Below are 26,384 nucleotides of genomic sequence, written 5' to 3' on the forward strand. Positions count from 1 at the left end.
GCCTATGTTTCATTAATTCATCATTACAAAGCCAAAGGAAATGAAATGAATGTGTGCGGGGTGGGGGGCGGTTACAAAAAAGAGGCTGACCCCCGGCTCTTTGGACCTTAATTTTTAACAAGGTTATGGGAAGTAAAGTGTGTCATACACAGAAACACTCCCGTGACCCGATCCTATGCGGGTTTCAGACTTATTCAGAAGGGAAGGATTGTGATCGCACCGTTTGAACCCATGCACACCCACGCGAACGTCAGCTCAGCTAGGTAACCGCAAAGGGAACGGGGTCTTTCTGGGGCTAAATGTGATGAGATCAGATTTGAGAAATGCGGATACACAAGGGATGGGGGTGGGGTGTGGGCCTGAATTTGGTGAGTTCCCGACGCCGAAGCGGAGCCCAATCTCGGTAGCACAAGGAATGAATTCACCCCTCTCGGGATCTCCATCCGGGTGGAAGGGAGGAGGCAGTCGCCGTCTTCTCTGCACGCGCCCTGCTGAGGCTTGGCAGGATGGAGCCGACGCCGGCACAGGCGAGGAGCAGCGATGCCTTGCAGAGGAGTCCCAATGCAGGGACGCCTCAACCTTGCGCGGATCCTAAAGCTGGCACAGGCCAGGACGAAGCGCCGCCGCAGCTCTTCTTAATTCAAGGTTCCGCGTCCCATCCTCTTTTCGAGGGAAGGCACAGGGGCAGTTTCTAAAAAATGAGACGATGGTCAGGTTCCTGGGTTGCGTAGCCCACCACTCACGCGCCCATTTATTTGGAAGACCCGTTTTTAACGTGTCTGTGTGGTACTGGTTGTAGCTACTTAGTAGCGAGTTGTGCTGATGTGCTGTTCTCTATTGTTGGTTCACTCGTTGCTAGAGTTGAGCCCTGACATTTAAATAAAACCCAAATGTGATTTGATCCCCGGGTCCGATCAAGACTTGAGAAGGAGGTCTGCCTGCTTCTGCATGGTGTGTCGGAGCAGCACGCGGGGATGTCTTTCACTCATGCTCGCTTCCCGGGGCACAAAGAGAGAATTCACTCTGCAAACATCTTTCATTAGTCAAAGGGAAGTGCTCTTGTTGATTGAGTTGAAATGCTTTTAAAAATATATATTCCTAAAGAAGGGAGCTATATGTCTCAAAAATAGCTGTGGTAGATTCCGCACAACATATGTGTAACAGGTTAGTAAAGGTAAAGTTTCCCCTTCAGTTGTGTCCGACCCTGGGGTACCACTGCAAGCAGTGATTTTATAGGCAAGCCGTTTGTGTGGGGTAGTTTGCCATTGCTTTCCCCTGCTGTTCTTCACCCCCTAGCTATGAGCTAGGTACTCATTTACAGATCAAGAATGGATGGATGGCTGAATTGACCATGAGCTAGTTGCCAGGATATCTGACCTACAGGGGGCTGGAACTCCTGATCATGTGAGTGGCAGTGCAAGCATTTAACCACTACACCATGCGCCTCCTGTATAACAGGTTACAGTCATTATAAAGGAACATGTTTTCCTTTTCCCCGTTCACATGCATGCCCTTCACCTGTTCAGGCAGTGATTGAAACCCCTGGAAACAACTTGGGTTGCTTTCACTCCTTCGCATGGAGGCACTTCTCTTTTTTTATTATTTCCTGCAACACGTGTGCTGCTTAGGCATACCGAAATGAACTCCCATGGTAATGCCGATTGTGCCACAATCCAATTGGCTGCACCTGCGTAGCTGAGCATAGGAAACATACAAAAGAAAAAAAATGACTCCCTTGCAACAGCGGCTCAATAATTAAAGTATTGCTGTAGATCAGTCATACTTGCTGCCACAGGGAGAAAATATGCTTGGGGAACTTTGTACCCTGTTAGGCACTCAGAAAATCTGACCATAACCCACTAGAGTAGACAACCTGCACAGAATGGTGGGCTGGTGGATTTTCTCTGACAGTGGATGGCACAGGTGGAAGGGAGGGACAGAAAGTGTCTCCTGCCTGTTGTGTTTGTGCAGGGACACCTCCAACCTGGGATTGTGCAAAAGGATTGCTCATTTAGTGATTTTCAAAAATCCCGGATTAAGGGGAATAAAACTTGAGGGATCCAAACTTGTTTTGGGAACGGGTCCTGTGTGAAGTCCCCACCCCCACCCCAAACGGTTTATATAACATCCTACATCTATTTTATTTGACCTGTGCAGAATCCACCCGTGTCAGTTTTTTCACTGCTGTGTTTAGGATTAATTCATCTTGACTTTGAGAATTGACTAGTTTTTATGTAGGTTCCTGGGTCCTGATTTTCCAGTAACTCATTCATATTGAAGTAAGAAAGTACCCATTTAGTCTGCCAGATTCAAGAAAATGGGTCGGGCAGAATATTTATACCAGACAAATAAGTTGCTGAGAAACAAACCAATGTCATCAAAAATGAATGGGTGGCTCGTGACAGTTTAAAGAGCAAGTCATGATTGTGGAATAAACTTTGGTGTGCTTGAATTTACTGTGGATGTTTGTACTCATTTGGTTTCCTCAGGTCAAGCAGACATTATCTTTGGGCCAGATGCTTGTTTGCACACGTTTCCCCCCCTCTTCAGATTTACTGTGTAGATCAGAGAAGCTCTGCGGTTTCCAGGGAAAAGGGAAAGTGAAATCTTTTCCCTGCCTGCACAGGGAAAGCGAAGCATGGCAGTGTGCGTTTTGTTCCACTCTGTTTTTCTGCTTCTCCCTACCATTTCTGGAGGATTGACAGGGCCTCCTTTTTAAAAAAACTTTGAGACTTTTGATCTGTTGACCCTGCAACTGACCACTGAATTGGTGAGGGAGGAAGGAAGGAATGAAGGAAAAGAGGTGACAAACAACTTCCTAACCTGGAAACAAGAGACCAGGGGAAATGGTGGCATGGCTCAGGAGAAGCAGTGGGGCGCTTCCTTGCATGTAAATAAGGAAACACAAGGAGAAGCAGAGAGTCGTGCGGCAGAGGGTGAGTGCACAAAGGGCCCATGCCAGATGCACAAAGTAGTTCCTCTTTAGGTAAACCGACATATATTTCAAGAGATTATGGAGAAAAACTGTAAACAGCAGGCTCAGATAGTCATGAAATGAAGGAAATATGGGAAAGGGGCTATAACTATATAATATTCAAATTTAAATATGTACAGAAACCATTTACAGTAGGGTAGCTTCCTAGTACTCCTAGTTGTGCCAACACTGTAATGGTTGAGGTTTTGTGGGGAAACCTGGGCTAATCAAGATGCTGGAAACATAAGGGCAGATTAACATGTAAGAAAAATTCTTCGCTGATAAAATGTCCTTTAAAAAAATCAGCTTACATAAATAATCTCTCTGTATACTTGTGTCAGGGCAATAAATATACACAGGCAGCAGCTTGTCAGTGCATGTGCACAGTGCATGCATGTGTGATTGTATAGGCCAGTGATGGCGAACCTTTTCGAGACCGAGTGCCCAAACTGCAATCCAAAACCCGCTGATTTATCGCAAAGTGCCAACACGGCAATTTAACCTGAATGTTGAGGTTTTAGTCTATAAAAAAATGGTTGGCTCTGAGGCGTGCGTTACTCAGGAGTAAGCTTGGTGGTAGTTGGTGGCTTTGCATTGAAGCAACTGCGCAACTCTTCCAATGGGTGAATCATGACCCTAGGAGGGTTTACTCAGAAGCAAGCCCCATTGCCAGCAACCAAGCTTACTCCCAGGTAAAGGATTGTGCTTTAGTTTTCGCATGAAAATCAGTGAGGTTTAACAGCGCTTAACAGGATTACCTACACTGCTTCCCCAAAACCTAAGACCTATTTAATGCTAACAATCAAGCCCAGCGGCCCAGGCCAGCCCTAAGATGTTATTGTTATTATTATTGTTATTGGGGCGCATTCCCCACTTGATGAACTCTGTTTGCACGTGCCCACAGAGAGGGCTCTGAGTGCCACCTCTGGCACCTGTGCCATAGGTTCACCACCACTGGTATAGGCTGGTGGGTAACTGCAATGGGTTACTGCTTTGGTCATATGTAGCAGTTGTTACGGCAGCTTCTCACACAGTGTAAACTACTGTGCAGGGCATGTCCCTAGAAAAGCTTGACTTATTTCCTTCAGGGACTTCCCAGTAGCAGAAGCAGGTGGTTTGACTGTGTTTCTCTGCAGCAGTCCTGTCAGCTATATGAGTCAGTGGGAGGTCAGCCTGAGTCTACTGCGGGGCTGAGATGCACTCAAACTGTCTGGTTGTCTAAATTAGAGCTGTTTGGATACCACTTAAGGATTTAGAAGAGAGATGTCTCAGGCACAAGAGGGACAAAGCCTGAGACCCAGCTGTTGGATGCAACACAGCCTCTTCAAATGCCAGTGCACGTTCAAATGACAGCTTGGTGTAATTAATGCTCTGAAAAGCAGGATTACAGCTCTCTTCAGGAGGGAACTGACAGCGTGTAGCAATTCTGCAGAAGCCCTTGAAAGTGTCAGGTTACCTTGACAACTCAGAGGTATACAGGACCCGCCTTCTTGTGAGCTTTACTTCTGTTCGCTTGTAATTTGTACCCAGTGTATGCTATGGATCATTTTGTAAGTTGGGCTAGAATGGTTGTCCAGAGATTTTGGGTTCCACTGGGATTTTAAGGAACTCTAATGATTTATATTTTGGTAGCCTTACAGTTGCCACTTTGCTTTTGGGAGTTACTGACAATTCTTAATTTCAAATATATTTTAAAAAGCATTTTATTCCTAGCGGAAAAGTCTAATTCTTTTATCATTGATCCCCCCCCCCCCCAACTGTTTTGGTAGGTGGAGCTTTTCTTGCTACTGTTGCTTCTGCAGGAATTCTAGCGGGTTTTGGTACCACACTTGCCATGGCCAAAAAGAAAAATCCGAACTGGTTCAATAAGGTTTGTGTCTTTAAATTGAAGTTTCTTGATGGTTTTATTGCCTTATTCCAGGTAAGGGAACATTTTTTGGGAAATAAAGAAATTGGCTTTTCTTTTAAAGACACCATGTCCAGGTTCCAAAATATGGTCTGGACAAGGGCTGATTAAAATCATTGATTTTTATAAAATGTTTTAAAATCAGCTTTTAAAAGCAATTCTTATATTTAATTTTAATTTATAACAAACTGGTTATTACGTGGGTTAAAATTCAATCTGATTTCAATTGAACGTGCTAAAATCTGCATTTTATAAACTCTTAAAGCTAGATTGTGACCATATGTCACACAGGTTGAGTTAAAGGCTGCTTTTTTAATGTAACAAAGAGCCATGGGGAAAATACCAGATTCCTGCGATTAAGCATTATAAATCACGCAACAGATCACGTATTCCTTTGACTACAGATGATTTTCTAGCAGCAGGGCTGGCAAGTTTCCATGGGCTCTAGAAGCCAGAAAACCCTGTTCTATATATCATCAGAATCATCCATGGAGCTGTATGGTGATCTTATAGCCTTATTTTGTGTCCTCCAATTACCTGGAATCTACAGAGAACCAATTTTATATTTAATTCTTCCACTTCAGCAGAAGTTATATCCAGTCACTAGGGATGGTGGGTGATGCTCGGGTGCAGTTGCTGAGCAGTGGCTCAGCGGAGAGAAAGGCCTCATGTTCTTGCCAGCTGGTGGTGTAAGGTAAAGGTAGAGGCAGATGTGCAACTGCTGAATGGCTGTTGTGCCCAGGGTAGACACAAGCTTATGACATCTTTGTGAGGATCCTTTTCCCTTTGATCTTTGTTCAGCAGCACATTGCTTCCCACCCAGGTCTGCAGCTGCAGGAGAATTAAAGATAATTCTGTATGTTGCCAGCTCTGCAAAAGCTCTGCAATGTGTTCAGTTCTAAAATTATTATTATTTATGGCTCTATAGCCAACCAGCATGGACTTTGTTTTAATTTTTTTAAAAAAATATCAGTAACCCCCAAGCCTTTGCTCAAGGGAAGTTCTTGAAACTTAACAACCCAATCTCATCATGTGTGTTTAGTTGTAAGTAAGCCTCACTTTTCTCAGGGGGTCTAACTTCCAAACAAGCACGCGTAGGACTATGAACTTAGCAGTCATGTAATAGGTGATATTGTTCCAATTACATGGACAGCACCAAACGGAAAGCTGCCTCATCTCTAAGCAGGTACATATATTTTATGTATATACCATGCCCTCAAATGTAGACATTAAATATATCGGCAACTAGAAATGTTGCTTGATTAATGGAAAAGCAGCTTGCTTATCCTACTAAAGCAGAAGTATTGAACTCATTTGTTATGAGGGCCAAATATGACATACATGCGACTTGGTTTGGCTGGGCCTGGCCACATGTTTGACACCCTTTTACTGAAGAGTCAGTTGCAAGTTCCTGTCCACTGCAGGTTATTTTTTCCTCATAAGCCAGTCTAAACTAAATGAAACTTCATACTGTCTCTCTGTTTCCCCAGGACAGTTTGTTAAGATTTTAATTGTACTGAAAAGTGCAAAATGCCCTAAGAAATTAAACTTTAGTATTAAAGGCAGCAAGCATAAACATGTGACTGAAAGATATTTTCTTAAAATAGTTGCTTATAGCAGCTTTTTGTCTATTATCAATGAAATCCTTTCTTCTATGTCAAAGCAGTGGGGAAACACTAAAGTGTTTTTTTTTAGCAATTTGTTCTTCACTTATTTTGACGTTCTAAGTAGCTTACGATGTGAAATATAGCTGATGATAACCATGGGACTTCTTTGACTTGGACATGTCTGAACATGAGACTCTTTGTTATTGAGGTACAAGAATGGGTAGCATAGATTTATGGCACCCTAGATTGTTAATAAAGACATGTGTTTACTTTTTCTCATACCGCTCCCCAGCATTCTTCTACCCTACTTTTTAAAAAGCCTGAGAATGTGGAACATTAGTAAGTAACAGAGGTTTGTCTGTTTCCCTGGGATAGTTTATTAAGATTTTAATTGTACTGAAAAGTGCAAAATGCCCTAAGAAATTAAACTTTAGTATTAATGGCAACGAGCATAAACATGTGACTAAAATATCTTTTCTTAAAATAGTAGCTTACAGCAGTTTTTGTTTATTATCAATGAAATCCTTTCTTCTATGCCAAAGCAGTGGGGAAACTCCAAAGTGTTTTTTTTTAGCAATTTTTCTTCACTTATTTTAATGTTCTAAATAGCTTTAGTGCACATCATATGACAAAAAGAGTTCTGTAAACAAGATAACTCTCTGAGGAGAAAAGGACTCAAATTAGTTCTTTCATGTACAAACACTTGTGCTGATAAATCCAGAGCAGTATTCTCCCATTATTCCTTTTATTTAATTTTAAATAGAAAAGCAGAAAAAAGAAACTAGAATCAAATAATAGGCACAGTTAGCTATAGAAATGAAATCAAATTCTACATATAATATTATAATATTATATAATATTATATAGAAATTAAAAAATAATTACCAATGATGACTGTTCTTAATATAAATGCTAATAATCCAAAGTACATTAAAATTGATAAATGTTTTCTAGTATAACTTTCTAATATTTTTCTCACAAAATAAAGTTGTATTGATATATTGTTATCATTTTTCACAAAGTGATTAATCATTTGTTTCCCTTTGGAGCCCTTTTCAATTTAATGTATAATATATCATCATTGTAGTGTTGTATCTTTGTAATGTTGAATCATTTTTAGATTGTTGTTACCTGCCCTGGGATGGATTTGAAGAGCAGGGTAGAAATTGACTAAATAAATAAGTAAATCAAAGTTAATGATAATTTATATACATCATTTCAACAACATCCTCCAATTTTCACCATTATTCTTTCTCTTTTTTTGAATAAAATAAGCAATATGCTTTCCATTTTTATTTGAATTATTTGATTGGTTAGTTTTGCCATTATTGCATATTCCACTAGCTGATTTTCACAATTCTCTTGGCTTTGACATTCTTTTGAATTCTGTCAGCCCCTTTGTTACTCCCTTGCTTGTATTAATTTCCTTTTGTGCAGTCCAATCCAGGGGTGATGAGGGGGCGACCAAATGGTCTCTGAGAACCGCTCCAGGCTGCACTGACTCTCTGCTGTTTTTTTAAAAAAAGAAACTTTAGTTGGCTTCCACCCAGCCTATAGGGCCAGGAACGCCATGGCCAGGGCTATTAAGCCCTATGGAGTGTAACCCAGTTAAGCCCTATGGAGGCCTAGGTGGCCAAGTCTTTTTTAGCTGCCTCCCCATGCTGCCTGGAAGCCCTCTGAAGATGGTGTGACAGCCCTGCTGTTTCCAGCCACCTCAGGATCTGGAATGGGCTGTTTGTCTTGAAATATTAAATATAATGGTTTAAGTAAAAGAGCCTTTTTAGTGCTTCAGACAGCTGTATAGCAACACTTTCATATTCTAAAGTTGCGCCCACCATTTTGTTTCCTGTGGCAGCATGGAGTTCACAAAATGGTGGGCGCAACATTGGAAAATGAAAGTCTTGCTATGTAGCTGTCCAGAGCACTAAAAAGGCTCTTTTATCAAAATGCTACAAACATTGCCAACCATAATGGTTTTGACGAAGCCGGCATGTAAGTACGATTCCTCCACCTTCAGAGAAAATCTGCCTTACTTTACAATCTGGTTGTGAGCTGCTGCAATTTCTGCTGCAGCACACACAACTGCATTGTCATCTTTCCCTCAGAAAGAGTATAATACATAAAGAAAAAAAATACAAATGGGTAAAAACTGGTCAGCGGAATGAAACTTGTTTTTTTTGTCTTGCCCTTTCTCTCCGGCAGAATGGCAAGCTTCTGATAGAAGAGACGGACGAGACAAGCTGATTAAAATTGCCTGGAACCCACTCCCTCTCCTTTATTCACAAAACTAACAGAACTCTAATAATCAGGGCCCCTTAAAAGAAAATTAGATGAGATAAGTCAGTTTAAATGTACAGACACCCTAGGGTTAGCATACATATGTTCAGAGATCTGTAAGCAGAGTTGTATGCTTCTAAATCCCCTGACTCCAGTAGACTTAAGAGGGTGCATCTCTACTCATGATTACACTGTTAGGTCCCAAAATTTAAATGTATTGTCGAAGGCTTTCATGGCCAAATTCAAGTGGTTGTTGTAGGTTTTCTGGGCTATGTGGCCGTGGTCTGGTAGATCTTGTTCCTAACTTTTCACTTGTATCTGTGGCTGGCATCTTCAGAGGTGTATCACAGAGGGAAGTCTGGACACACTGTGTAACAGACTTCCCTCTGTAATACACCTCTGAAGATGCCAGCCTTAGATACAAGCAAAACGTTGAGAATAAGATCTACCAGACCATGGCCACACAGCCCGGAATACCCACAACAACCAACCAAAATGTAAAGTTTACCTGAGAGCACTTTGACTATTCTTGTAGTATTTGCAAGCTATTGTTGCAACCTCTGAAGAGTAGAAGTCATCTTAAGATGGTAGTGTAAGTGTGAATTTACAAAAAGTAATTTCCCCCTACCATTTGCTTTTTTGTTTTTTAACTGTTTTAGGGTATAGTTGCTACAGCTGCATTACCAGAGAGTGGTGCATCACTTGCCTTACGAGCCCTAGGATGGGGTACACTGTATGCCTGGTGTGGAGTGGGCCTGATCAGTTTTGCTGTCTGGAAGGCTTTGGGTGTTCACAGTGTGAGTATTTCTTTACCAGTTGAGACTATGGGAACCAGATTCTGGAGTTCTTTAGTATTGACCTTTCCTGATAGTTATTCCCCTCTCTTTACAGACTTATGTACAGTCATATTTCATGACAGTGTGAATGTATTTTTGTGTTCTTGACTGTGGGTTTATTTATATATTTCTATGCTGTTTTTTCTAAAAACCTTACCGTAGTTTTCAAATGTAAAAATCCATATACAATACAAAATTAAAGCATCATCTGCTAAAGGGATTACCTATAAAACCATCATTCAGCAGAAACCTCCTCTAAAAATTTGCCTTCCACTTCTTTCTAAATTCATACCATTTGACAGCATGTTCCAAAGAGATGAGGCTGCCACTGAAAATGTTTTGCCTAAGCTGAGACTATATGTACCTCTTTGGGGAAACCAAAGATATGACTGGCTTGCATAGGGAGAAGTTGATATAGGGAGAAAATTAGGGTTCTAAATCAGGTGCTGGTCTAAAACACAATAGTCAGATGGCCAGTTCAGCACCACCATTTGCCATCCATAATGGTAAGAAATGTCTGATTGTGTGAATGATCCGAAAACTCCTACAATCAATGTTCCTGTTTGTAAATCTTAAAATATTGGACTGGAAGTAGAATTGCCAGAGCTGGGATTTAGTTTGAGATAATTTTTAAAATACTCAATCAAAACTGTGAGATTACAGCATGGGATTCAGGCTTCCTTTGCAGCTCTGTATCTGGCCAAAGTCTTTATTGTCTTAGCCATTCAGTGTTGACTTTTCATGGTAGAGAGGGCAGGCCATTGGAGACTTCAGCTCAAAGTACTGGACAAAATCAAACATGTTTGATCTGCCATAGAACCTTAAGTGCAAACCCTCCTTTTTGAATATTTTTGCAGATATCCTTTTCTCTAACAAGCCAGAACAGAGGGCCCTTTCGCACATGCAGAATAATGTACTTTCAATCCACTTTTAATGCACTTTGCCACTGGATTTTATTGTGTGAAATAGCAAAATCCACTTGCAAACAATTGTGAATGTGGATTTAAAGTGCATTGTTCTGCATGTGCAGAAGTGCCCAGAATCTGCTACTCCTTGCTATATTGGATATTCATCCTGCTAACACATCCCAGTAAATTGAGGTTAAAATGATGCTAATGTTAGTATACGATAGGACTTTCTGATCTCTCTTTGTAATAATTCCTCCTCTCCTCCTTCCACCCCTGCCTTTCTGATGTTTGTCGCTCCTGGTATAAAACTTTCTGTTAGTTGAATGTAACAGAATGCTTCTGATTAAGTGGCCTTTGGCTCTCATACGCATATGTAACAATAAATTCATTAGTGTTTTAAGATGCCGTAAGATTTGTTATTTTGGTAGAATTTCTGGTTTCTCCTGTACTGCCACATAATCAGTTTTGGCCATAAGCTACCTGTGTTACTCTTTGTGTATTACTTGCTTTTTGGCAAATGAGCTGTCATACTAGGAGAAGTTGTTCTCGATTTCCATCTGTGAACAGTGATGCAAACCTGTCAAATGAATGAGTCCCATTAACTTGCTTACCACAGCTTGTCAACTAGGCATCAGACAAAGTTCAGTTTCACTACTATTTTGATACTCAAACACAGTATTAAACTTTAGACTTTAGAAAATTGTGCTTTGTGGCCAGAAATACTTCTGCCAGCATCTGTTGAAAGTGATGTGTAATAACTTAAGTCATTAAGAAAATGATAATGGACAATGCTGGACTGATTTAAGACATTACCAAGAAATCCTTTTGTCAATCAGAAGTTGATCACTTTTCAGGCATGCACTATTCTGATGACATATTCAAAGGAAAAATCACCCAAAGATCACATGCAGGTGTCCCAAATGAATTGGTACATTCATCTGTATATAAGAGCATGCTCATTAGGAGAGAAAAATCAACTGGAAAAGAGCCCTCATTGCCCAGCTGGAAAGTGTCCTGAGGAGAGTCAAATACCTTTTATTTCAAGATGCCTGCCTTCTCGGCTTAGGCTGCTAGTTGAATGTATTAACTTTTTAGATATTGGTCAAATGGCAGTACCTGGCAACTGTTGTTAATGGACAGAAACTGTGATCTTGATGCATTGCCATCTCAGGATTGCCAGAGCTTGATGTTCTCTGTCCATAGTTTAAGTCCATCAGTCAACTGAAAGCAGGACCATGAGAAACAGTTGGCTGACTAGTGGCTAGCTGATATACATTAAACATTTGTAAAGTGTATTTTCTGTCAGAAGCCCTTTTCTATATGCTGCATAGCAGTAGCATCTCGCAATATCAGAATTGAAGAAGTAAATGAGAAACCAAATAGATGCTGCTGTTTTAAAAGGTAAAGATAGTCCCCCTGTGCAAACAACAGGTCATTACTGACCCATAGATGATGTTACATCACAACATTTACCAGGCTGACTTTGTTTACAGGGCAGTTTTCTATTGCCTTTCCCTGTCTTCTACACTTTACCCTCAGGACACTGGATACTCATTTTATCAACCTCAGAAGGATACTGCTTCTCTAAAATAGCACTGGGTGCTCTAGTTGCCTTGTGAAAGCACAGTCATTGTTGTGACATGCGCACACCAAACAATAGTGGGGTGTTATGAAAAATGGAATATCTTTACTGAACACATGTTTTGAGAAAGGAAATCTTCACTAGGAGACATCATAAAACAAGGCACAATGTGATGATATATTGTAGGGAAAGGCAGACTAAAGAGGTGGTTGCCGAATAAATTTTGGAAAGTCCTTTTGTTATACTACAGCGACATCTGGTGGCAGGAGAACAAATGTCCTGATTTTTCAAGTTTGAATAGCACTGTTCCATTTGCAGCTTTAATTTGCTTTAAGGTTAAGGCATATTTTTCCTTTTCAATCATACTGTGTTAAAACAAAAGCCCTGACACACTCAGTTCCTAAACACTCTAAGGCATGGAGCTGCATGTTGCATGCTAAAGTATGTAATGGTGCCCTGATGCCTGGTTTAAAACAGCTAAGCTGCTTCGGGAGGAAGAAATTCAAAGTGGAGAAGCAGTAAGTGAAGGAGGGATTATATAATGTTCCCACCATCTGTACTTCTATATAGGAAATTGCATAGTTGGAAACTACATCCCCTTGAAATAATTTGTGCCTAGGATAGTGCATAGCACACTAATGTCCGCAGTTCCTTTCTGACTATTGCAGTAAAACTTCATCCAGGTGTTTGGTGTTTTGGCTGTTTCTTCCAGTGTAAGATTCCTGAATTGTAGATTTTTTCACTACATTCAGCTTTCTGTCAGTTTAATCTTCCTCATTGTCTCAGAGTAAAAATAAGACTAAGAATATAATGCTGACATCTACTGCATTACTTGTAGTTTTGTTACAGTTGCTTTAGTGCTAATAGTGATAATCTGTTGGAGTTTTCGCCAGGAGAATAGGGAGATTCATGCCACCCCCACCTATTGTGGTGCACCAGTAGAATCAGTTGAGGTTAGCACAAAAAATTATAGAGATAGTAGACTTCCATTCACCCATAAAGAACAAAATATATATAGCTCAAATATGGGGCTTGTTGGGGAACTCCTACTCTATTTTACTTTGCTGTTGGCACTTCAAAAAGGAAAAAGGTCTTGTTAAAAGCTGGTCTTTTAGTCTTTAAAGTGTTAATGAAAGCATATGGGGGCAGTTTCAATTAGCAAAACTAAGCAGAAGTTCAAGGGTTAACCCTCCATGGAATCCTGAACTGGTGTTGCACATGGTTATAGTTTACCTGTACAAATAAATAGAGATCCATCATGTTTTCTATAGCAGCTCCCTCCCAAGCAGCAGTAAATCCTGCTAATTAGCCTTGTCAGTGTATCAAATACAGGCAGAAGTAACAAGAAGCACCTATGCTTTCAGGAAATCACACTACTGTGCATGCTGAAATTTGTCTGAATTGTATTTAGATAGGGTTAAGGTTCACTGTGAATCTCATTAAACCTTTACTTTATAACATACATATATGTGCGCACATTATTATTTGTTGATATGGATTTTCCAGGTAGTATGGCCATGTTCCAGTAGTATTTTCTCCTGACGTTTCACCTGCATCTTTGGCTGCCATCTTCCACCAGAACCTCTGAAGATGCCAGCCACAGATGCAGGCGAAACGTCAGGAGAAAATACTACTGGAACATGGCCATACAACCCTGAAAAACCACAACATCCTAGTGATTCCAGCCATGAAAGCCTTCGACAATACATTATTTGTTGACATAATTCTCTGTCTCGCCAAAAGATCTAAGTGAAGTTGGTGGTTGTTTGGCGAAAGTGAAAGTAGTGTGTTTCTGCAGTGGAAAATAGTCCTGATTCTCTTAAAACATTAAAGAATCTTTTTTAAGCACCTCCATTGTCAAAACTATTATTCCGTGCACTATGAAACATTGAACTTTGATAAGAGCTTTTATAGTGCATTGTATAACTATCAACAAGACTTCCCTTTTTGTATAATAGAGTCTGCCATTTTCTTCCCTGTTCAGGAGCCTTCATGCTGCCACAGCCATTTTAAGAATCTTCCTAGCAGTTTACTTTGCTTGCAGTTTATCCAATCTTCATTTCTGTGTAAAAAATAGAAAAATAAAGTCTGTTTATCCTGTCAATTCTGCACCAATGTGGTTTTTTCTTTTCTTCTTTTAAATTAGCAATATTTGAAGCTTGGCAGATCATATATCAGAATAGCAACCACTCAGAAGACTAGCAACCACTCAGAAGACCTAGTCAAAAGCAGTGGACAGATCTGGCCTCCACGGAGGGCTGGTCTATCTGTAATTGAAAGTATTGGGTAGGTCTGCCCTCTATGGAGGCCAGGTCTCCCCAGTGCTTCTGAATGAAAGGTAGACTGCTGCCTTTCATTCAGCGGCTGCTATTCTAATATATGAAGTTTTGAATATTGCTAATTTTAAAAAAGAAAAGACTATAAAACCACACGTGCCTGGGATTGCCAAGATAAGCAAACTTTATTATTTTCAAGTGGAAATGCTCATTGGATAAACTGCAAGCACTACCATACAAAAAGGGAAGTCTTGCTGACAGTCATTCAATGCACTATAAATACTTTCTTATCAAAGTTCAGTGTTCCATAGTTCGCAGAATTATGGTTTTGTCGGTGATGGCGCTTAAAACAGATTCTTTAATGCTTTTAGAGCAGGGGTCCCCAAACTTTTTAAACAGGGGGCGAGTTCACTGTCCCTCAGACTGTTGGAGGGCCGGACTAAAAAAAACTATGAACAAATTCCTATGCACAAATGATTTTAAAATGTTTGATTTCACCTTTCAGCCTTTCTGTCATGGTATATTTTTAGAACAATGACCAAAGTATGTCAAGTACAGGGTGGGCTCCAAATATTGTTGGGGAGGCTGTGGAATACCTTCCCCTGTAAAAAAAAAAAAAGCAGAACTTTCCCAATGAAACATTCCATCTAACCCAGGATCAGGTATCTTCCTGGGTTCTTTCCTCCCCAGCAGCCAGCGAGCGATTCGCCAGCCTGGCTGATGCCAATGGGAGTGAGGCGGAACAGAAAGCCTGAGAGCAACACATGGAGTAGCTGAGAGGAGGGCGGAGCAGGCATTGCCACATGTAAGGTTTCCAATTCTGGGTCAGAAAATTCATGGAGATTTGGGGGTGCCATCATGTAACTGCAATCAGCAGCCGTTGGGGCCGGTTCCTCCTCTCCCTCGAGCCCCCACTGCACATGAATGGAGCCATCGTCGCCATGCCTGGCAGGCTGGATAAATGCCTTCAGGGGGCCACATTTGGCCCCCGGGCCGTAGTTTGGGGACCCCTGTTTTAGAGAATCAGAAGAGAGAGGAGAACTAGGTAGGCACTAGGATCACAGTGGAGCATTCTACCACAAAGTAGTTCCAGGAAGAAGTGGCGGGTTAATTCAGAAATCTCCTTAGATCTTTTGGTGGGACAAAGTATAGCGGTGAAAGAGTGGCCCTATCTGGGGATACCTAAATCCGTGGATCACAGCCATACTTATCCCAAAAGTAGTTCTGCAAACTTGGGGAATACCCTAAATTTACAAAAAATCTGAAACCTTAAAAAATACTTGGGGGGGGTGGGGGTGAAATCCTCCCAAATAAAAGATCATTCTCTATGCAAACTCAGAGAACACACCTACCTTCCACATGGTCATTGCTTGGTTTGCAGTCTGGGAGCCATTCCATGCGCAGAGGCAATTGCAGCAGAGCCTGGGAGCTACTGTGAGCCCAGGAGCTGTGCCACACATGACAGCAGCTGCATCAGAGCCCAGGATCTGCTGCCCAGGTTCCACATTTGTAGTGTATATTGTACAAATATGGTATAAGTGGTACAAGTATGTATTGTCGAAGGCTTTCACGGCCGGAATCACTGGAATGTTGTGGGGTTTCCAGGCTGTATGTCCATGTTCCAGTAGCATTTTTCTCCTGACGTTTTGCCTGCATCTGTGGCTGGCATCTTCAGAGGATCCTCTGAAGATGCCAGCCACAGATGCAGGTGAAACATTAGGAGAAAATGCTACTGGAACATGGGCTTACAGCCTGGAAACCCCACAACACTCAGGTGCAAGTATGCATGGCAGAACAGGGGAACAAATATTCCTGAATCACAGTCACCTTCTAGCCTGTAATAAGGTGACTGGTTAATTTACTGCAGTTACAAGCAAAACATTTCTCACATATCCATAAAATTGCAGTTTGTACACATAACAAACATGATTTCCCAGCTTCATGAAGCATGCAGGAACTCACAAGATTGGATCTGATTCAACCCCATATGAATGTATGTTGGCAAAATTGCATTTGTTTCTATATAACCTATATAGTAGTCCTGTGCCAAGTCTCCTTTGGTTCTTCCATTTATCTGACTTTCTTCTTTATCCCTCTGTGTTTAGCAGGGATTTTTTTCTGAGGGTTTAGAAAGTGGGACCAAGATTGAGTATCCTCCATATATGATCTCCATATATCCTTGGAGATGCAATGAAACAAGTTAATTGTACCAACATCTCTTTGTGTATGTTTAGTGAGAGTGATATTTAAGGCATACAAGTCTCATTGCCCTTTTCCATCCTGAGGCTTTAGTATAGTCTTCTTGGCCCATTACACATGGAACACTTACCTCGAACCTGTTCTTTGTACAATGGGCTCTCCTTGCATTTCTCCATTTATATGTGAGGAGGCAGCTCAGTGCCTTGCAGCTGCTTGTATGTCTCAAAGGGGCCTCTGGTTCTCTCCCAGCTGTCTTAACTCTGCTGATCAACAGCCTTAAAGGCACAGAACTGATACTCGTTCCTTCCTTCCTCCCTTCCCCTCCACACACACACACACACACACACGCACACACGCACACACGCACACACACACACACACTCTCTCTCGACCATGCACACACACATACACTATATCTCTGCCACTGTCACAAGAGAAGACACGAGAGAGACTTGTTTTAAAACAGAGTCTTGCCTGAAATAAAGTTTTAAAAGCCCACCATCAGGGAGGATGGAAGCAGAGTGGGGGAGGTGGGGTAGAGCCAAAAAAGATGCCTGCTTGTACTGTTCCTTGGAAAAGCCCTCTCGGTTGTTTCTTTATATCGAAAGATTGATCTTTCGATCTCTCAATGTGTGCACTAGAGAGGAGCAGGAAGGAGCCGGCAGCATGGAGGGGAGGGCAAGGGGAAAAGCTTCAGGGCACCTGGCAACTGAGTCTTTGCTGTGCTCAGGCTGAGCTGGTGAGGCTGTGCTGGTAGAGGAGAGACTGAACACAGATGATAGGCAAATATGAAGCAGAGGTTCTCTCTCCTCCCCCCCCCCCCCCACTATACATATGAGAGATTGATCTCTCAATCTTTTGATCCTTAGGGAAGCTGGAAGGAGCTGACAGAATGAAGGGGGGTTAAGGGGGAAGTGTGCAAAGTGATACGAGAGAGTGGGAAGGCTGGCCATGAGCAGAGAGAAGATGTCCAGAGCAAAGCTATGCCCATTGGCAAATCTGTCCCGCTCTTGTGACGATTCAGGATTTTAATTGTGCCATGCCACGAAGAGACTGTAAAGTGAAAGAGGGGCTTCAGAAAATATGTCCGTAGAAGAAATCTTGCTGCGGTGAATACTGGCCTCCACTATGCAGCAAATAACTTGTATGTAATCAGCCATGGTATACTTATTTTTTGGTGTCATGCTTTCGGAGAGCTCACTTTGTCCAAATCTGAATAAGACTTGTATTTCTATTAGTAGGATGATGGATCCGTCTATTGTGTAGAAAATCTAACCTCTGCTTTCCTTGTGGTAATCTACCATCCTGCCTTGTTTAAATTTTGTCTTGTACAGCAGTTTGCTCTCCAGAAATATTCATCTGATAATAATTGAACAGGGACATTATGTTCAATACATTAGTGAGTGAGAGAGATATTCTGCACAAGAATCTTTGTCTTGAGTCTTGGAGCAAAAGTGTGTTTTCCCTCCCCCAAAATAATTATAGGTGAATTATAAGTATCATTGTGAGCAGTTATTTGAAGGGAAAGTACCGCGTGACGACAGCTTTTGTGCTAGCTTTAATTCCAGTTCCCATACAATGATAATGGCTATATAATGTCAACAGAAAAAAACACACTTGGGATTAATGTGTTATAGTTTTTCTGCAGTTATGGCTGAATTGCAGTAATTTATTTTTAGCTATAGGTAATAAGGAATGTAACTTTATATTTAATTAAAGTTCCAACTGTAACACTTGCCAGCTATGGAACCATAACTTTGCCTTTTTGCCACTACCAGTTAATGTTTTTATTTTTTCCTTTAAAAGGCAAGAAGAAAGGTTTCAGAATTTGTAGTGATCTACAGCAATTAACAAGCAAGATAAACTGAGTAATAAAAGCTCTTTTGCTCATGATGCCTTCAGTAAATCAGTTTTTATCACCTCAGAAAGCAGATGCTATCTTTTATTTCATAGCAAGGATGATTCATAAAGGATATTTGTGCTTTAAAAATGTTATTACCATGTATACATCTGCCAAATGTGAACTGAGAAAAATACTGTTGGGTGGGTTTCTGTGACCTTATAATTTATAACCTTCATGACAGAATTTCTTATCTCTTTGTTTTGCACATATGTTAACCTTTAAAAATGCTAAAAATAAGTAGACATTGTGTGCTTTCATTGTATGTAATTAAAGTGCAGAATAATAATTTAAACTTGTTTTGAATATTTATATTCTTCCCCTCCCCTTATCACATGAACACTTCATAAGAACACTAGAAAAGCCATGCTGGATCAGACCAAGGCTTATCAAGTCCAGTAGTCTGTTCATGCAGTGGCCAACCAGGTGCCGCTAGGAAGTCCACAAGCAAGACGACTGCTGCAGCATTATCCCGCCTCCCCTCAATTAAAGCAATACCCTTTAAAAAAGCATTTTAAAAGATCACATTTTATTAAATTTGGGCAAGTCACATTTAAATTCTGTAGGGTACCAAAATCTTGCTTAAACACAAACGTTTGAACTTGTTCAATCAAAGATTTGGTACTTACCCTGCCCATAAGACCCGACAATGAATTTCTTAGAGTGGCAAGCTTGTCAGACAGGCGGCTAGGGATACCCTGAATTGTATCCAAGGTGACCCTCAAATAAATCAGAGGGGTGATGTGGCCCTTGGACTTCTTGAGGGCCAGTGGTACCCCCGTCTCTGTGGCCAGGGTTTCAAAAATGGCAATGCGATTGGCACAGGCTGATCTGCCAGCCTGACCCACAAACAGAAAATCATCTAGGTAATGCATTATGTGGGACCAACTGAACTGCTCCTTCATGACCCATTCCAGGAATGTGCTAAATGTCTTAAAAGGCTGCATAGGCTACTGAGCAGCCCATGGACATGTTCTATCTTTGTACCACTGATTTCTGAATTTAAACCCTAAAAGGCAGAAATCATCAGTCTAAAGGCTGACTGGATTTTGCATTTCGCCAGCAGTGTCCCCAGATGATACTGATTGCCTGATCTAGGGAGGTGTAGCACACAGAGCAGAGACCTGGGTCTATAACATCATTGCAGGTATCCCTACCAGGGGTGGTCCCCAAGAAGGCACCAGGTGAGTTTAAGTTCATCCACCACCTGTCAAATCCAAAAGGAAGCTCGGTAGCTTCCTTTTGGATTTGACAGGTGGTGGAGGAGCCTTAACTCGCCTTGTGCCTTCTTGGGGACCACCCCAGTGGAGATACCTGCAATAGTGGAGATACCTGCAAGTTGTCCAGTGGAGGAGCAGCAAAGGGGGCAGCCACCCTTCCTGCTATGCCTTTCTTAGATATTTTGGCAGCTATGACCTCTGAAAAATCCCATGCAGATTTTAAATTCTTGCAACCTGTGGTAACCCGCTGGCCCCTGTGAAGGGGATGCGTAACCTCCTGGTGAAACCATGAAATAGATAAGACACTGTGGATCTGTTTCAATCTATCCAAAGGAGAAGGAGAAGAGTTGACAGCCGCTTGGGAACTTGTGCTAATTTGGTTGACAACTTCTCTAGCCAAAGACTATGTAACTGACGCTGCAGAGCTCCAGGCTTGCCTGACCCAGCCTCCCTTCTCTGTCTAGCCATAGAGGAGGGTTGCGCTTCCTGAAAGGGATGTTGGGTGCTGCCCCGCTTACTGCAATGTATCCTAGAGTGCAGGCCAGAGCAGACCTTACAAATGTGCTCAAATCTGCATCTGGGGTGCTGGCACTTCCCCCAGTTAAATTCCCAACAGTTCCACCTAGAACTGTCACTTTCGAATGAGGGCTTATCCTTGTACCCCTTGTGATGCAGCCTGATATTGGGACCCACAGTGACCAACCATATACGGTCATTGAGATGCCCACTCTTATTTCTTTACAAATAAATATAATAGGTGAAAAATAATGTTTATTTATTCCTTTCTTTCGCTTTGCATATTTCACTGCCCCCATGAATTTAATTCCAAACCCCTTTATTCTTTCCTTTGGAATAGTGTGTCTGAGGTTTAAGGCAGATTCAAAAAAGGGGGGGGTGAGGAATAGGATGATCTGGAGGGGATTATGTCCCGCCATCTGTTTTTTAACAACTTAGCACCATACAACTGTTATTGGGTGTTTTTTAGTGCGGTTTTAATTTTTGTATGGTTTTATTTTAAATGTTTTTAATGGATTGTTATTGACTTTGTTGTGACCCTTTCTGAGCCCTGCGGGGATAGGGTGGGATATAAATTTGAAAATAAATAAAAACAAATAAAAGGCTACATGGTCTTGAGAAAATTATTAGTGTGGGATTCCAGGTTACATTTAGCAAAATAAAAAATTATATATGTTCTTTGGCTTAAACATTTCAAGAAATAATTTACAATAAATAAAACTGAAACAACAAATTCTTCTGAGGAGTTTTTCACTTTACATCAATCTGTTCTCTCACTACATCTCTTAGACCCTATTAGAATTTGACTCCTTTTCTAGTCTCTCAGGGTTTCTACATTTTTTTTTGCAATTCTACACTAAGCCTATAGTATTTTATTAACACTATAGGTTTAGGCTCTTTTCCAGTACGGCACAGACTGACTCTCTCAGTCTCCGGTACAGAATACTGTCTCACTCTCTGTTCAGCTCATAATACACACTCTGTACACACTCTGATTCAGTTTAGCTCAGACTGACCCCCTGTCAGTCTCCAGCACAGACTACTGTCTCTCTCACCAGTTATACACATTCTGTCTGACTCTCAGTTCAGCACAGGCTCAACTCAGTCACTCTCCAGTGTTAATCAATCACCTTGCTCTCTTGTCCCCGTTTCAACCCCCTTCCTTCTATAACTTACCTCTCAATTTAAAGAAACACACACATAACATTTTAAAATATTACAGTCATGTATTAGGTCCCACCTGACCCACTCCTTATGGGAGATGCTTTGTGGAACACCTGGTCTATTGCTGCAGTCTCACCAGCTAAAGTGTGTGCCAACAGGACATTATTTGAATGATTGGCCAAGTATCAGGCCCACTCTAGATATACAGCAGATGCTGCCCTAGAAATACAGAATGGCCCTTTACTCAGTTAAGGAAGTTGTGCTCCATGCCAGCTTCTTGACTTTCTTAGCAGGCTTTGATCACATGGCCTCTGCCTTCCCTCAACCTTTAAGAGCAAAAATATGTCCACATAATACCCATCTAAGGTTCATTCGCACAATTTATGTGGGAGGAGGAAACTGAGGGGCTCGTCCACATCATTCACCCCAGATGGTGAGGATACTGCATGCAACTGGTTGCCACCCCAGACGCTGCCCTGCCTGTGATCCCCCTTTTCCCTACACCTGTGCCTGACATATTGCAGATTTTGAAGCTTGAGGTTTTTTTCTACAAAGAACTTCTCACATGAGGTAACCCATTGGTTTTGGGTATAGCTACAGCCGTGTCTCCACTGTGGGAACTCCTGGAGGTTTGGAGATGGAACCTGGTGAGGATGGGGACCTCAGTGGGGTACTGTGCCATACAGTCCAGCCTCCATACTGTCCATTTTCTCCAGGAGAATGGATATAGTCTGGAGATGAACTAGCATTCCAGGGGATCTCCAGGTCTCACCTGGTGGCTTGTATCACTACATGCAAGCTTTCAAGTTCAATAGAACTCTTTATCAGGCTGGATGTTACAAAAGGAAGTAGAGGTAGGGGAAAGGGGAAAAATGTTTTCAGGCCATGATTTTACACTTTGTCTGGCCAGCATCCCTTTGCTTAAAGCCAGATGGCAAGTAGATATAAGTGATGCCCTTGATGTCAGGTTGCATCTAGTTTCTGTGAACCTAAAAAAAATCATATTTCCATTGAAATTACAAAGGCCAACAATTTTCTTTGTATCTTTTTGACACCAGGTGAGATTCACAAATCCATTGTAGGGTGAGAGAAAAGTAATTGCTCAATAGTTGTGAACAGTTTTTGAGAAATTTAAAATGAAGTGCTAGATGTAAAGTTTTTTAAAGCCAAATTGGGTAGTTTTACCTCATGTCGTGGGTAAATTCCTATATGCACAATCGCTTGCTAGTTATGTTTTCTTTCAGTAGACTCATTCCTCTCAGTTAAATATAGGTATTTCCAAAATAGAAAACTTGCTTGTAGCCATGCTAGTTCACAATCTAAAATCTACTAGGTTAGTGGAATAATCATTGAAAGAGGACAAATTACACTACTGTTCCAGCCTTAACACTGATTTCCCAGTACTATCTGAATATGATTTAATATGCTGTTTTTAACCTAAAAATCCCCATGTATCTTGGGCACTTCATAGTATAGAAAATACTTTGTCCCTCAGCCTCACCACAAGTATTAAACTCAATCATTTTCTTGGCTGTACCATCCATGTGCCGTGCTTGAACAGCAAGTGCCAGAGACATATTCTCAGTGGTTTCTCTCATAGTTGTGGAATGCCATTCCCCTAAAGATCCAACATAAGTCTGAGCCTAAAGACTTTCTAGAAGTCTTTAGAAGACTTCTAGAAGAGCTGTGAAGTTTCCATTTTTTGAATTTGGCATCAGATATAGGGTAACTTAAACAGGTATTTTATTCCATTTTTATACTGTAAAACTATTGTAACATGTCCCAACTGAGTGTCATTAAAATAACAATAAGTAGGAAAGCAGTAACTTTACCAGGATCTGAGATAGATGACCCCTGCAGAATATTACAGAGAAGAATATTCTGTCAGAGAATAAAAACCTAAAAATTCCAATAGACAAGCCATTGTTAACCGTCTCCCCTGATGATTATTAATAGATGTAGAAGTGTTCTTCAGTGATACAATCACACTTTTTCCTGTGACATCTTGTCAGTGATGTATACATTTAAAAAGCAGCTTAGAATGAAAGATGCTTTTAGGGTTCTCTGTTTTTACCTGCTGATTCAGGATCATTAGGTTAAGATGAGCAACTAACTATGATCTCTAACAGAAATTATTTGACATGCTATTGGTAGATTATATCCTTTTTATAACAAGACTGACATCCTGAAGTGGAGCAGTCACTATGACTTTTTTCCACCCATTGAGGGTAATTTTTCCCCTTCAGACAATGTGAAGAAAATAAGAATTCTGCTATGTGAAATTTTCTTCAGAGAATTTTCCTCAGGAGTTGAATGTACAGTAATCTTAAATCAAGTATTGTACATTTCCAATAGTTCATACACATTTAAGTCAAGAGGCAGCATATTAGAATAGTATCCGAAAATGATTTCTGCTAGGCTTAAGGTTTTTGGACAGTGGTTTATCACATACAGGCAATGAAAGAGAAGGATTTCACCATTAAGCATACTTGTAGTCAAGAAAGGCCCTTCACATTGACTTAAGCAGCCTCTTTAGGCCAAAACATTTTAATCAAGATTAACAAAGTGGGCATGATTGAAGCCCACAGGGGTTCTTTGATGGGTAAACAAAACAAGTATTGTGGGAGGTATGCCTTTTTCCTCTTTTGAGTACCCTCAGAGAATCCCCTTCTCATTCCTTTCCTGCTAATGAGCTGTAACAGACTTGAAATTAATCTGGCTTGTTGCCTTTGAATAAGAGTTTTGTAAGGTTCTTGTTAGAATAATTCTTTCTCCAGTATTAACACAGGCTACTGTGATCAGTAGAGTTCAGAATAGCAAATTTAGTATAATGTATATTATTGGAGTTGAACTTCTACCACATAGTGTTGAGAATAAAACAATCTCTTCTTAGAAACTTTTAATGAGGAGATTCTGTAACTGATTTAGGCAACAAGTTCCATTGCTCAGCTGACCATGCAGATAGAAATCCAGTTAAACTTGGACTGCTAATTTTGACATCCCTTAACTGCAGTCCAACACAGTGTTAAGCAAGCACATTTAACTCTGTGGAAACCCTGTACTACAGGGTTTAAGGTTGGCCTTTAATTTCTCCTCACTTAGTTCTACGGCAGTGGTGGCGGACCTATGGCACGCGTGCCAGAGGGGGCACTCACAACCCTCTCTGTGGGCACGCACACCATTGTCCCAGTTTGGGCATTTGGCAGTGATGTAGCATCAAGGGCATGGGGGGGTATGTGACGCACCGAGCGCATGCCCCTGTGGGGGCGTGGCAAGGAGGTTCCGGGGCGTAGCATTCCAGGGCCGAATGGGGCCAGACGGGGGTGTGGCAGGGGCACATGCATGCCCCGGGCACAGTTCCCCCTCCCTCTGCCCCTGGCACTCGGTCTCTAATTTGGTTTGCCATCACTGGTCTAGGGCATCTTAGGTCTAGGCATCTTTGTTGCTTGACTTATCTGTATCCTTGTCCAAATATAGCCTGTATTTAGGCACAGTACTTCATCTGAGGCATAGCTAGTGCTGGTTATGATACTCAAAACTATTGCTTCGTATGTCTCAGATCAGTGGTTTCCAATAAGTAAGATATACGTGAATACATTGAGATAACTATATTAGCCTTTATTGTATTGCTTGCCTTTAGACCTTAATCTGTTTTCCCTACTTCCAGACTATGGGAATGGGAAGGGTTTTGTATCCTTATTTTCTGGTGTAGCACAACTATCTATGCATTTAATAGTGATGTGTGACTCCCCCCCCCCTTTGTGGAGACCTATATCCACATTTAGGGGCTACACAAGTGCTAGACAGACTTTTCTAGAAACTTTGGAGACTCTGCAGGTTTATTGAAAATTCTGAAATGTTTAAATCTCCCCATTAAAATAAAAGTTTAATTTTTAAAAAAGACTTGCCTGAGCGTGTGTAGACAGTACAATTATTTTGCTGTGGCAGAGCTCAGTGGCAGTTGCAGTGGAGCCCTGAAGCCTGGCGATGATTCTGGGAGCTGCTCTGGGCAAGGGGCAGGTGCCATGAGCCACTCCGGACTTGGAGCAGCTCCCAGACATTGATGCAGCAGCAGCCAGACTCCAAGGTTACTTGAGCTGGCTCAGCAATGGGGGACCCTCACAAGTTTGGTGCTGCCCCTCCCCATAATGTTCCTAATATGTGCATTTGTGTTTTCCTTTCCTTTCTCTTCCCTCCTTTTGGAGGTTTTCTTTAATTAAGGTGCACCATTTATTTTGAGCTTGATTAATGCTAATGAGATTTCTTTATATCTGAGGACTGCAGCCCTATTTCAAGACCAGATTTCAATCTCAGATTATGAGGTGATCCTAGTTGATGTTAATTATGGTTAGCCTCAAAGTTTATGTAGCCTGACATCATGGTTGAAACAACCTCCTGGTCAATAAGAGTTCTTTGGTCAAGGGAGCAGTAGCATATCTTGATGGAGGTAGCATATCTTGGTGGAGGTGGAGGTTAGAAAGAAGGGTGAAATTTTATTGAGGGAAATTCCTGTATAAAGGAAGCCTTGGGTTTTACTTGTTTAAGTTTCTGTTTCTTGTTACATGAAAAATAAATATTTGATTTATTATTTCAAAGATCTCCTATCTGGATGTATTTAATATATCTATTTCTCTACCCTCTCTTATAGATAAATGAATTACGGAACAAAATCCAATCTATATTTCCATCAGTTCCCCAAAATGCAGCACACCCACTTGAATGGGAGGACATTCTGAAATCCAAGTGACTGGCACATGGAGGCACTCAGATCAAATTGCTGAGGACTGAAGTACTGTACCTATGAAAATGTGCTGCTATGAAGAATGGAAAAGAATCGCAGTCAGTTGCACAGACCACAAGATCTTCGTTTACTCAAGCTAAAATTTGTTCTTTGGTTTTGGTTACTACATCAGCTTGTGGTATGAGCTATAACAATGTAAACCAGTATGAAGAAATGAGCTCAGTAAGTTTCAGCAAAAAGGCAAATCTCAGTGGTAAATACAATTATTATAATTTGTG

General features: G+C 41.2%; 1 protein-coding gene across 1 annotated transcript; it reads left to right on the top strand.

Moving 5' to 3' along the window:
• Positions 1-459: 459 nt before the first annotated feature.
• Positions 460-26,384, top strand: TMEM242 (transmembrane protein 242). Its single transcript, XM_048488229.1, has 4 exons — positions 460-645; positions 4,744-4,844; positions 9,424-9,561; positions 26,014-26,384. The coding sequence occupies exons 1-4, from the start codon at positions 507-509 to the stop codon at positions 26,110-26,112; spliced, it is 477 nt and encodes a 158-aa protein (XP_048344186.1). The 5' UTR covers positions 460-506; the 3' UTR covers positions 26,113-26,384.

This window comes from Sphaerodactylus townsendi, linkage group LG01 (assembly GCF_021028975.2).
Source record: "Sphaerodactylus townsendi isolate TG3544 linkage group LG01, MPM_Stown_v2.3, whole genome shotgun sequence".
In the NCBI taxonomy this organism is placed as follows: Eukaryota; Metazoa; Chordata; class Lepidosauria; order Squamata; family Sphaerodactylidae; genus Sphaerodactylus; species Sphaerodactylus townsendi.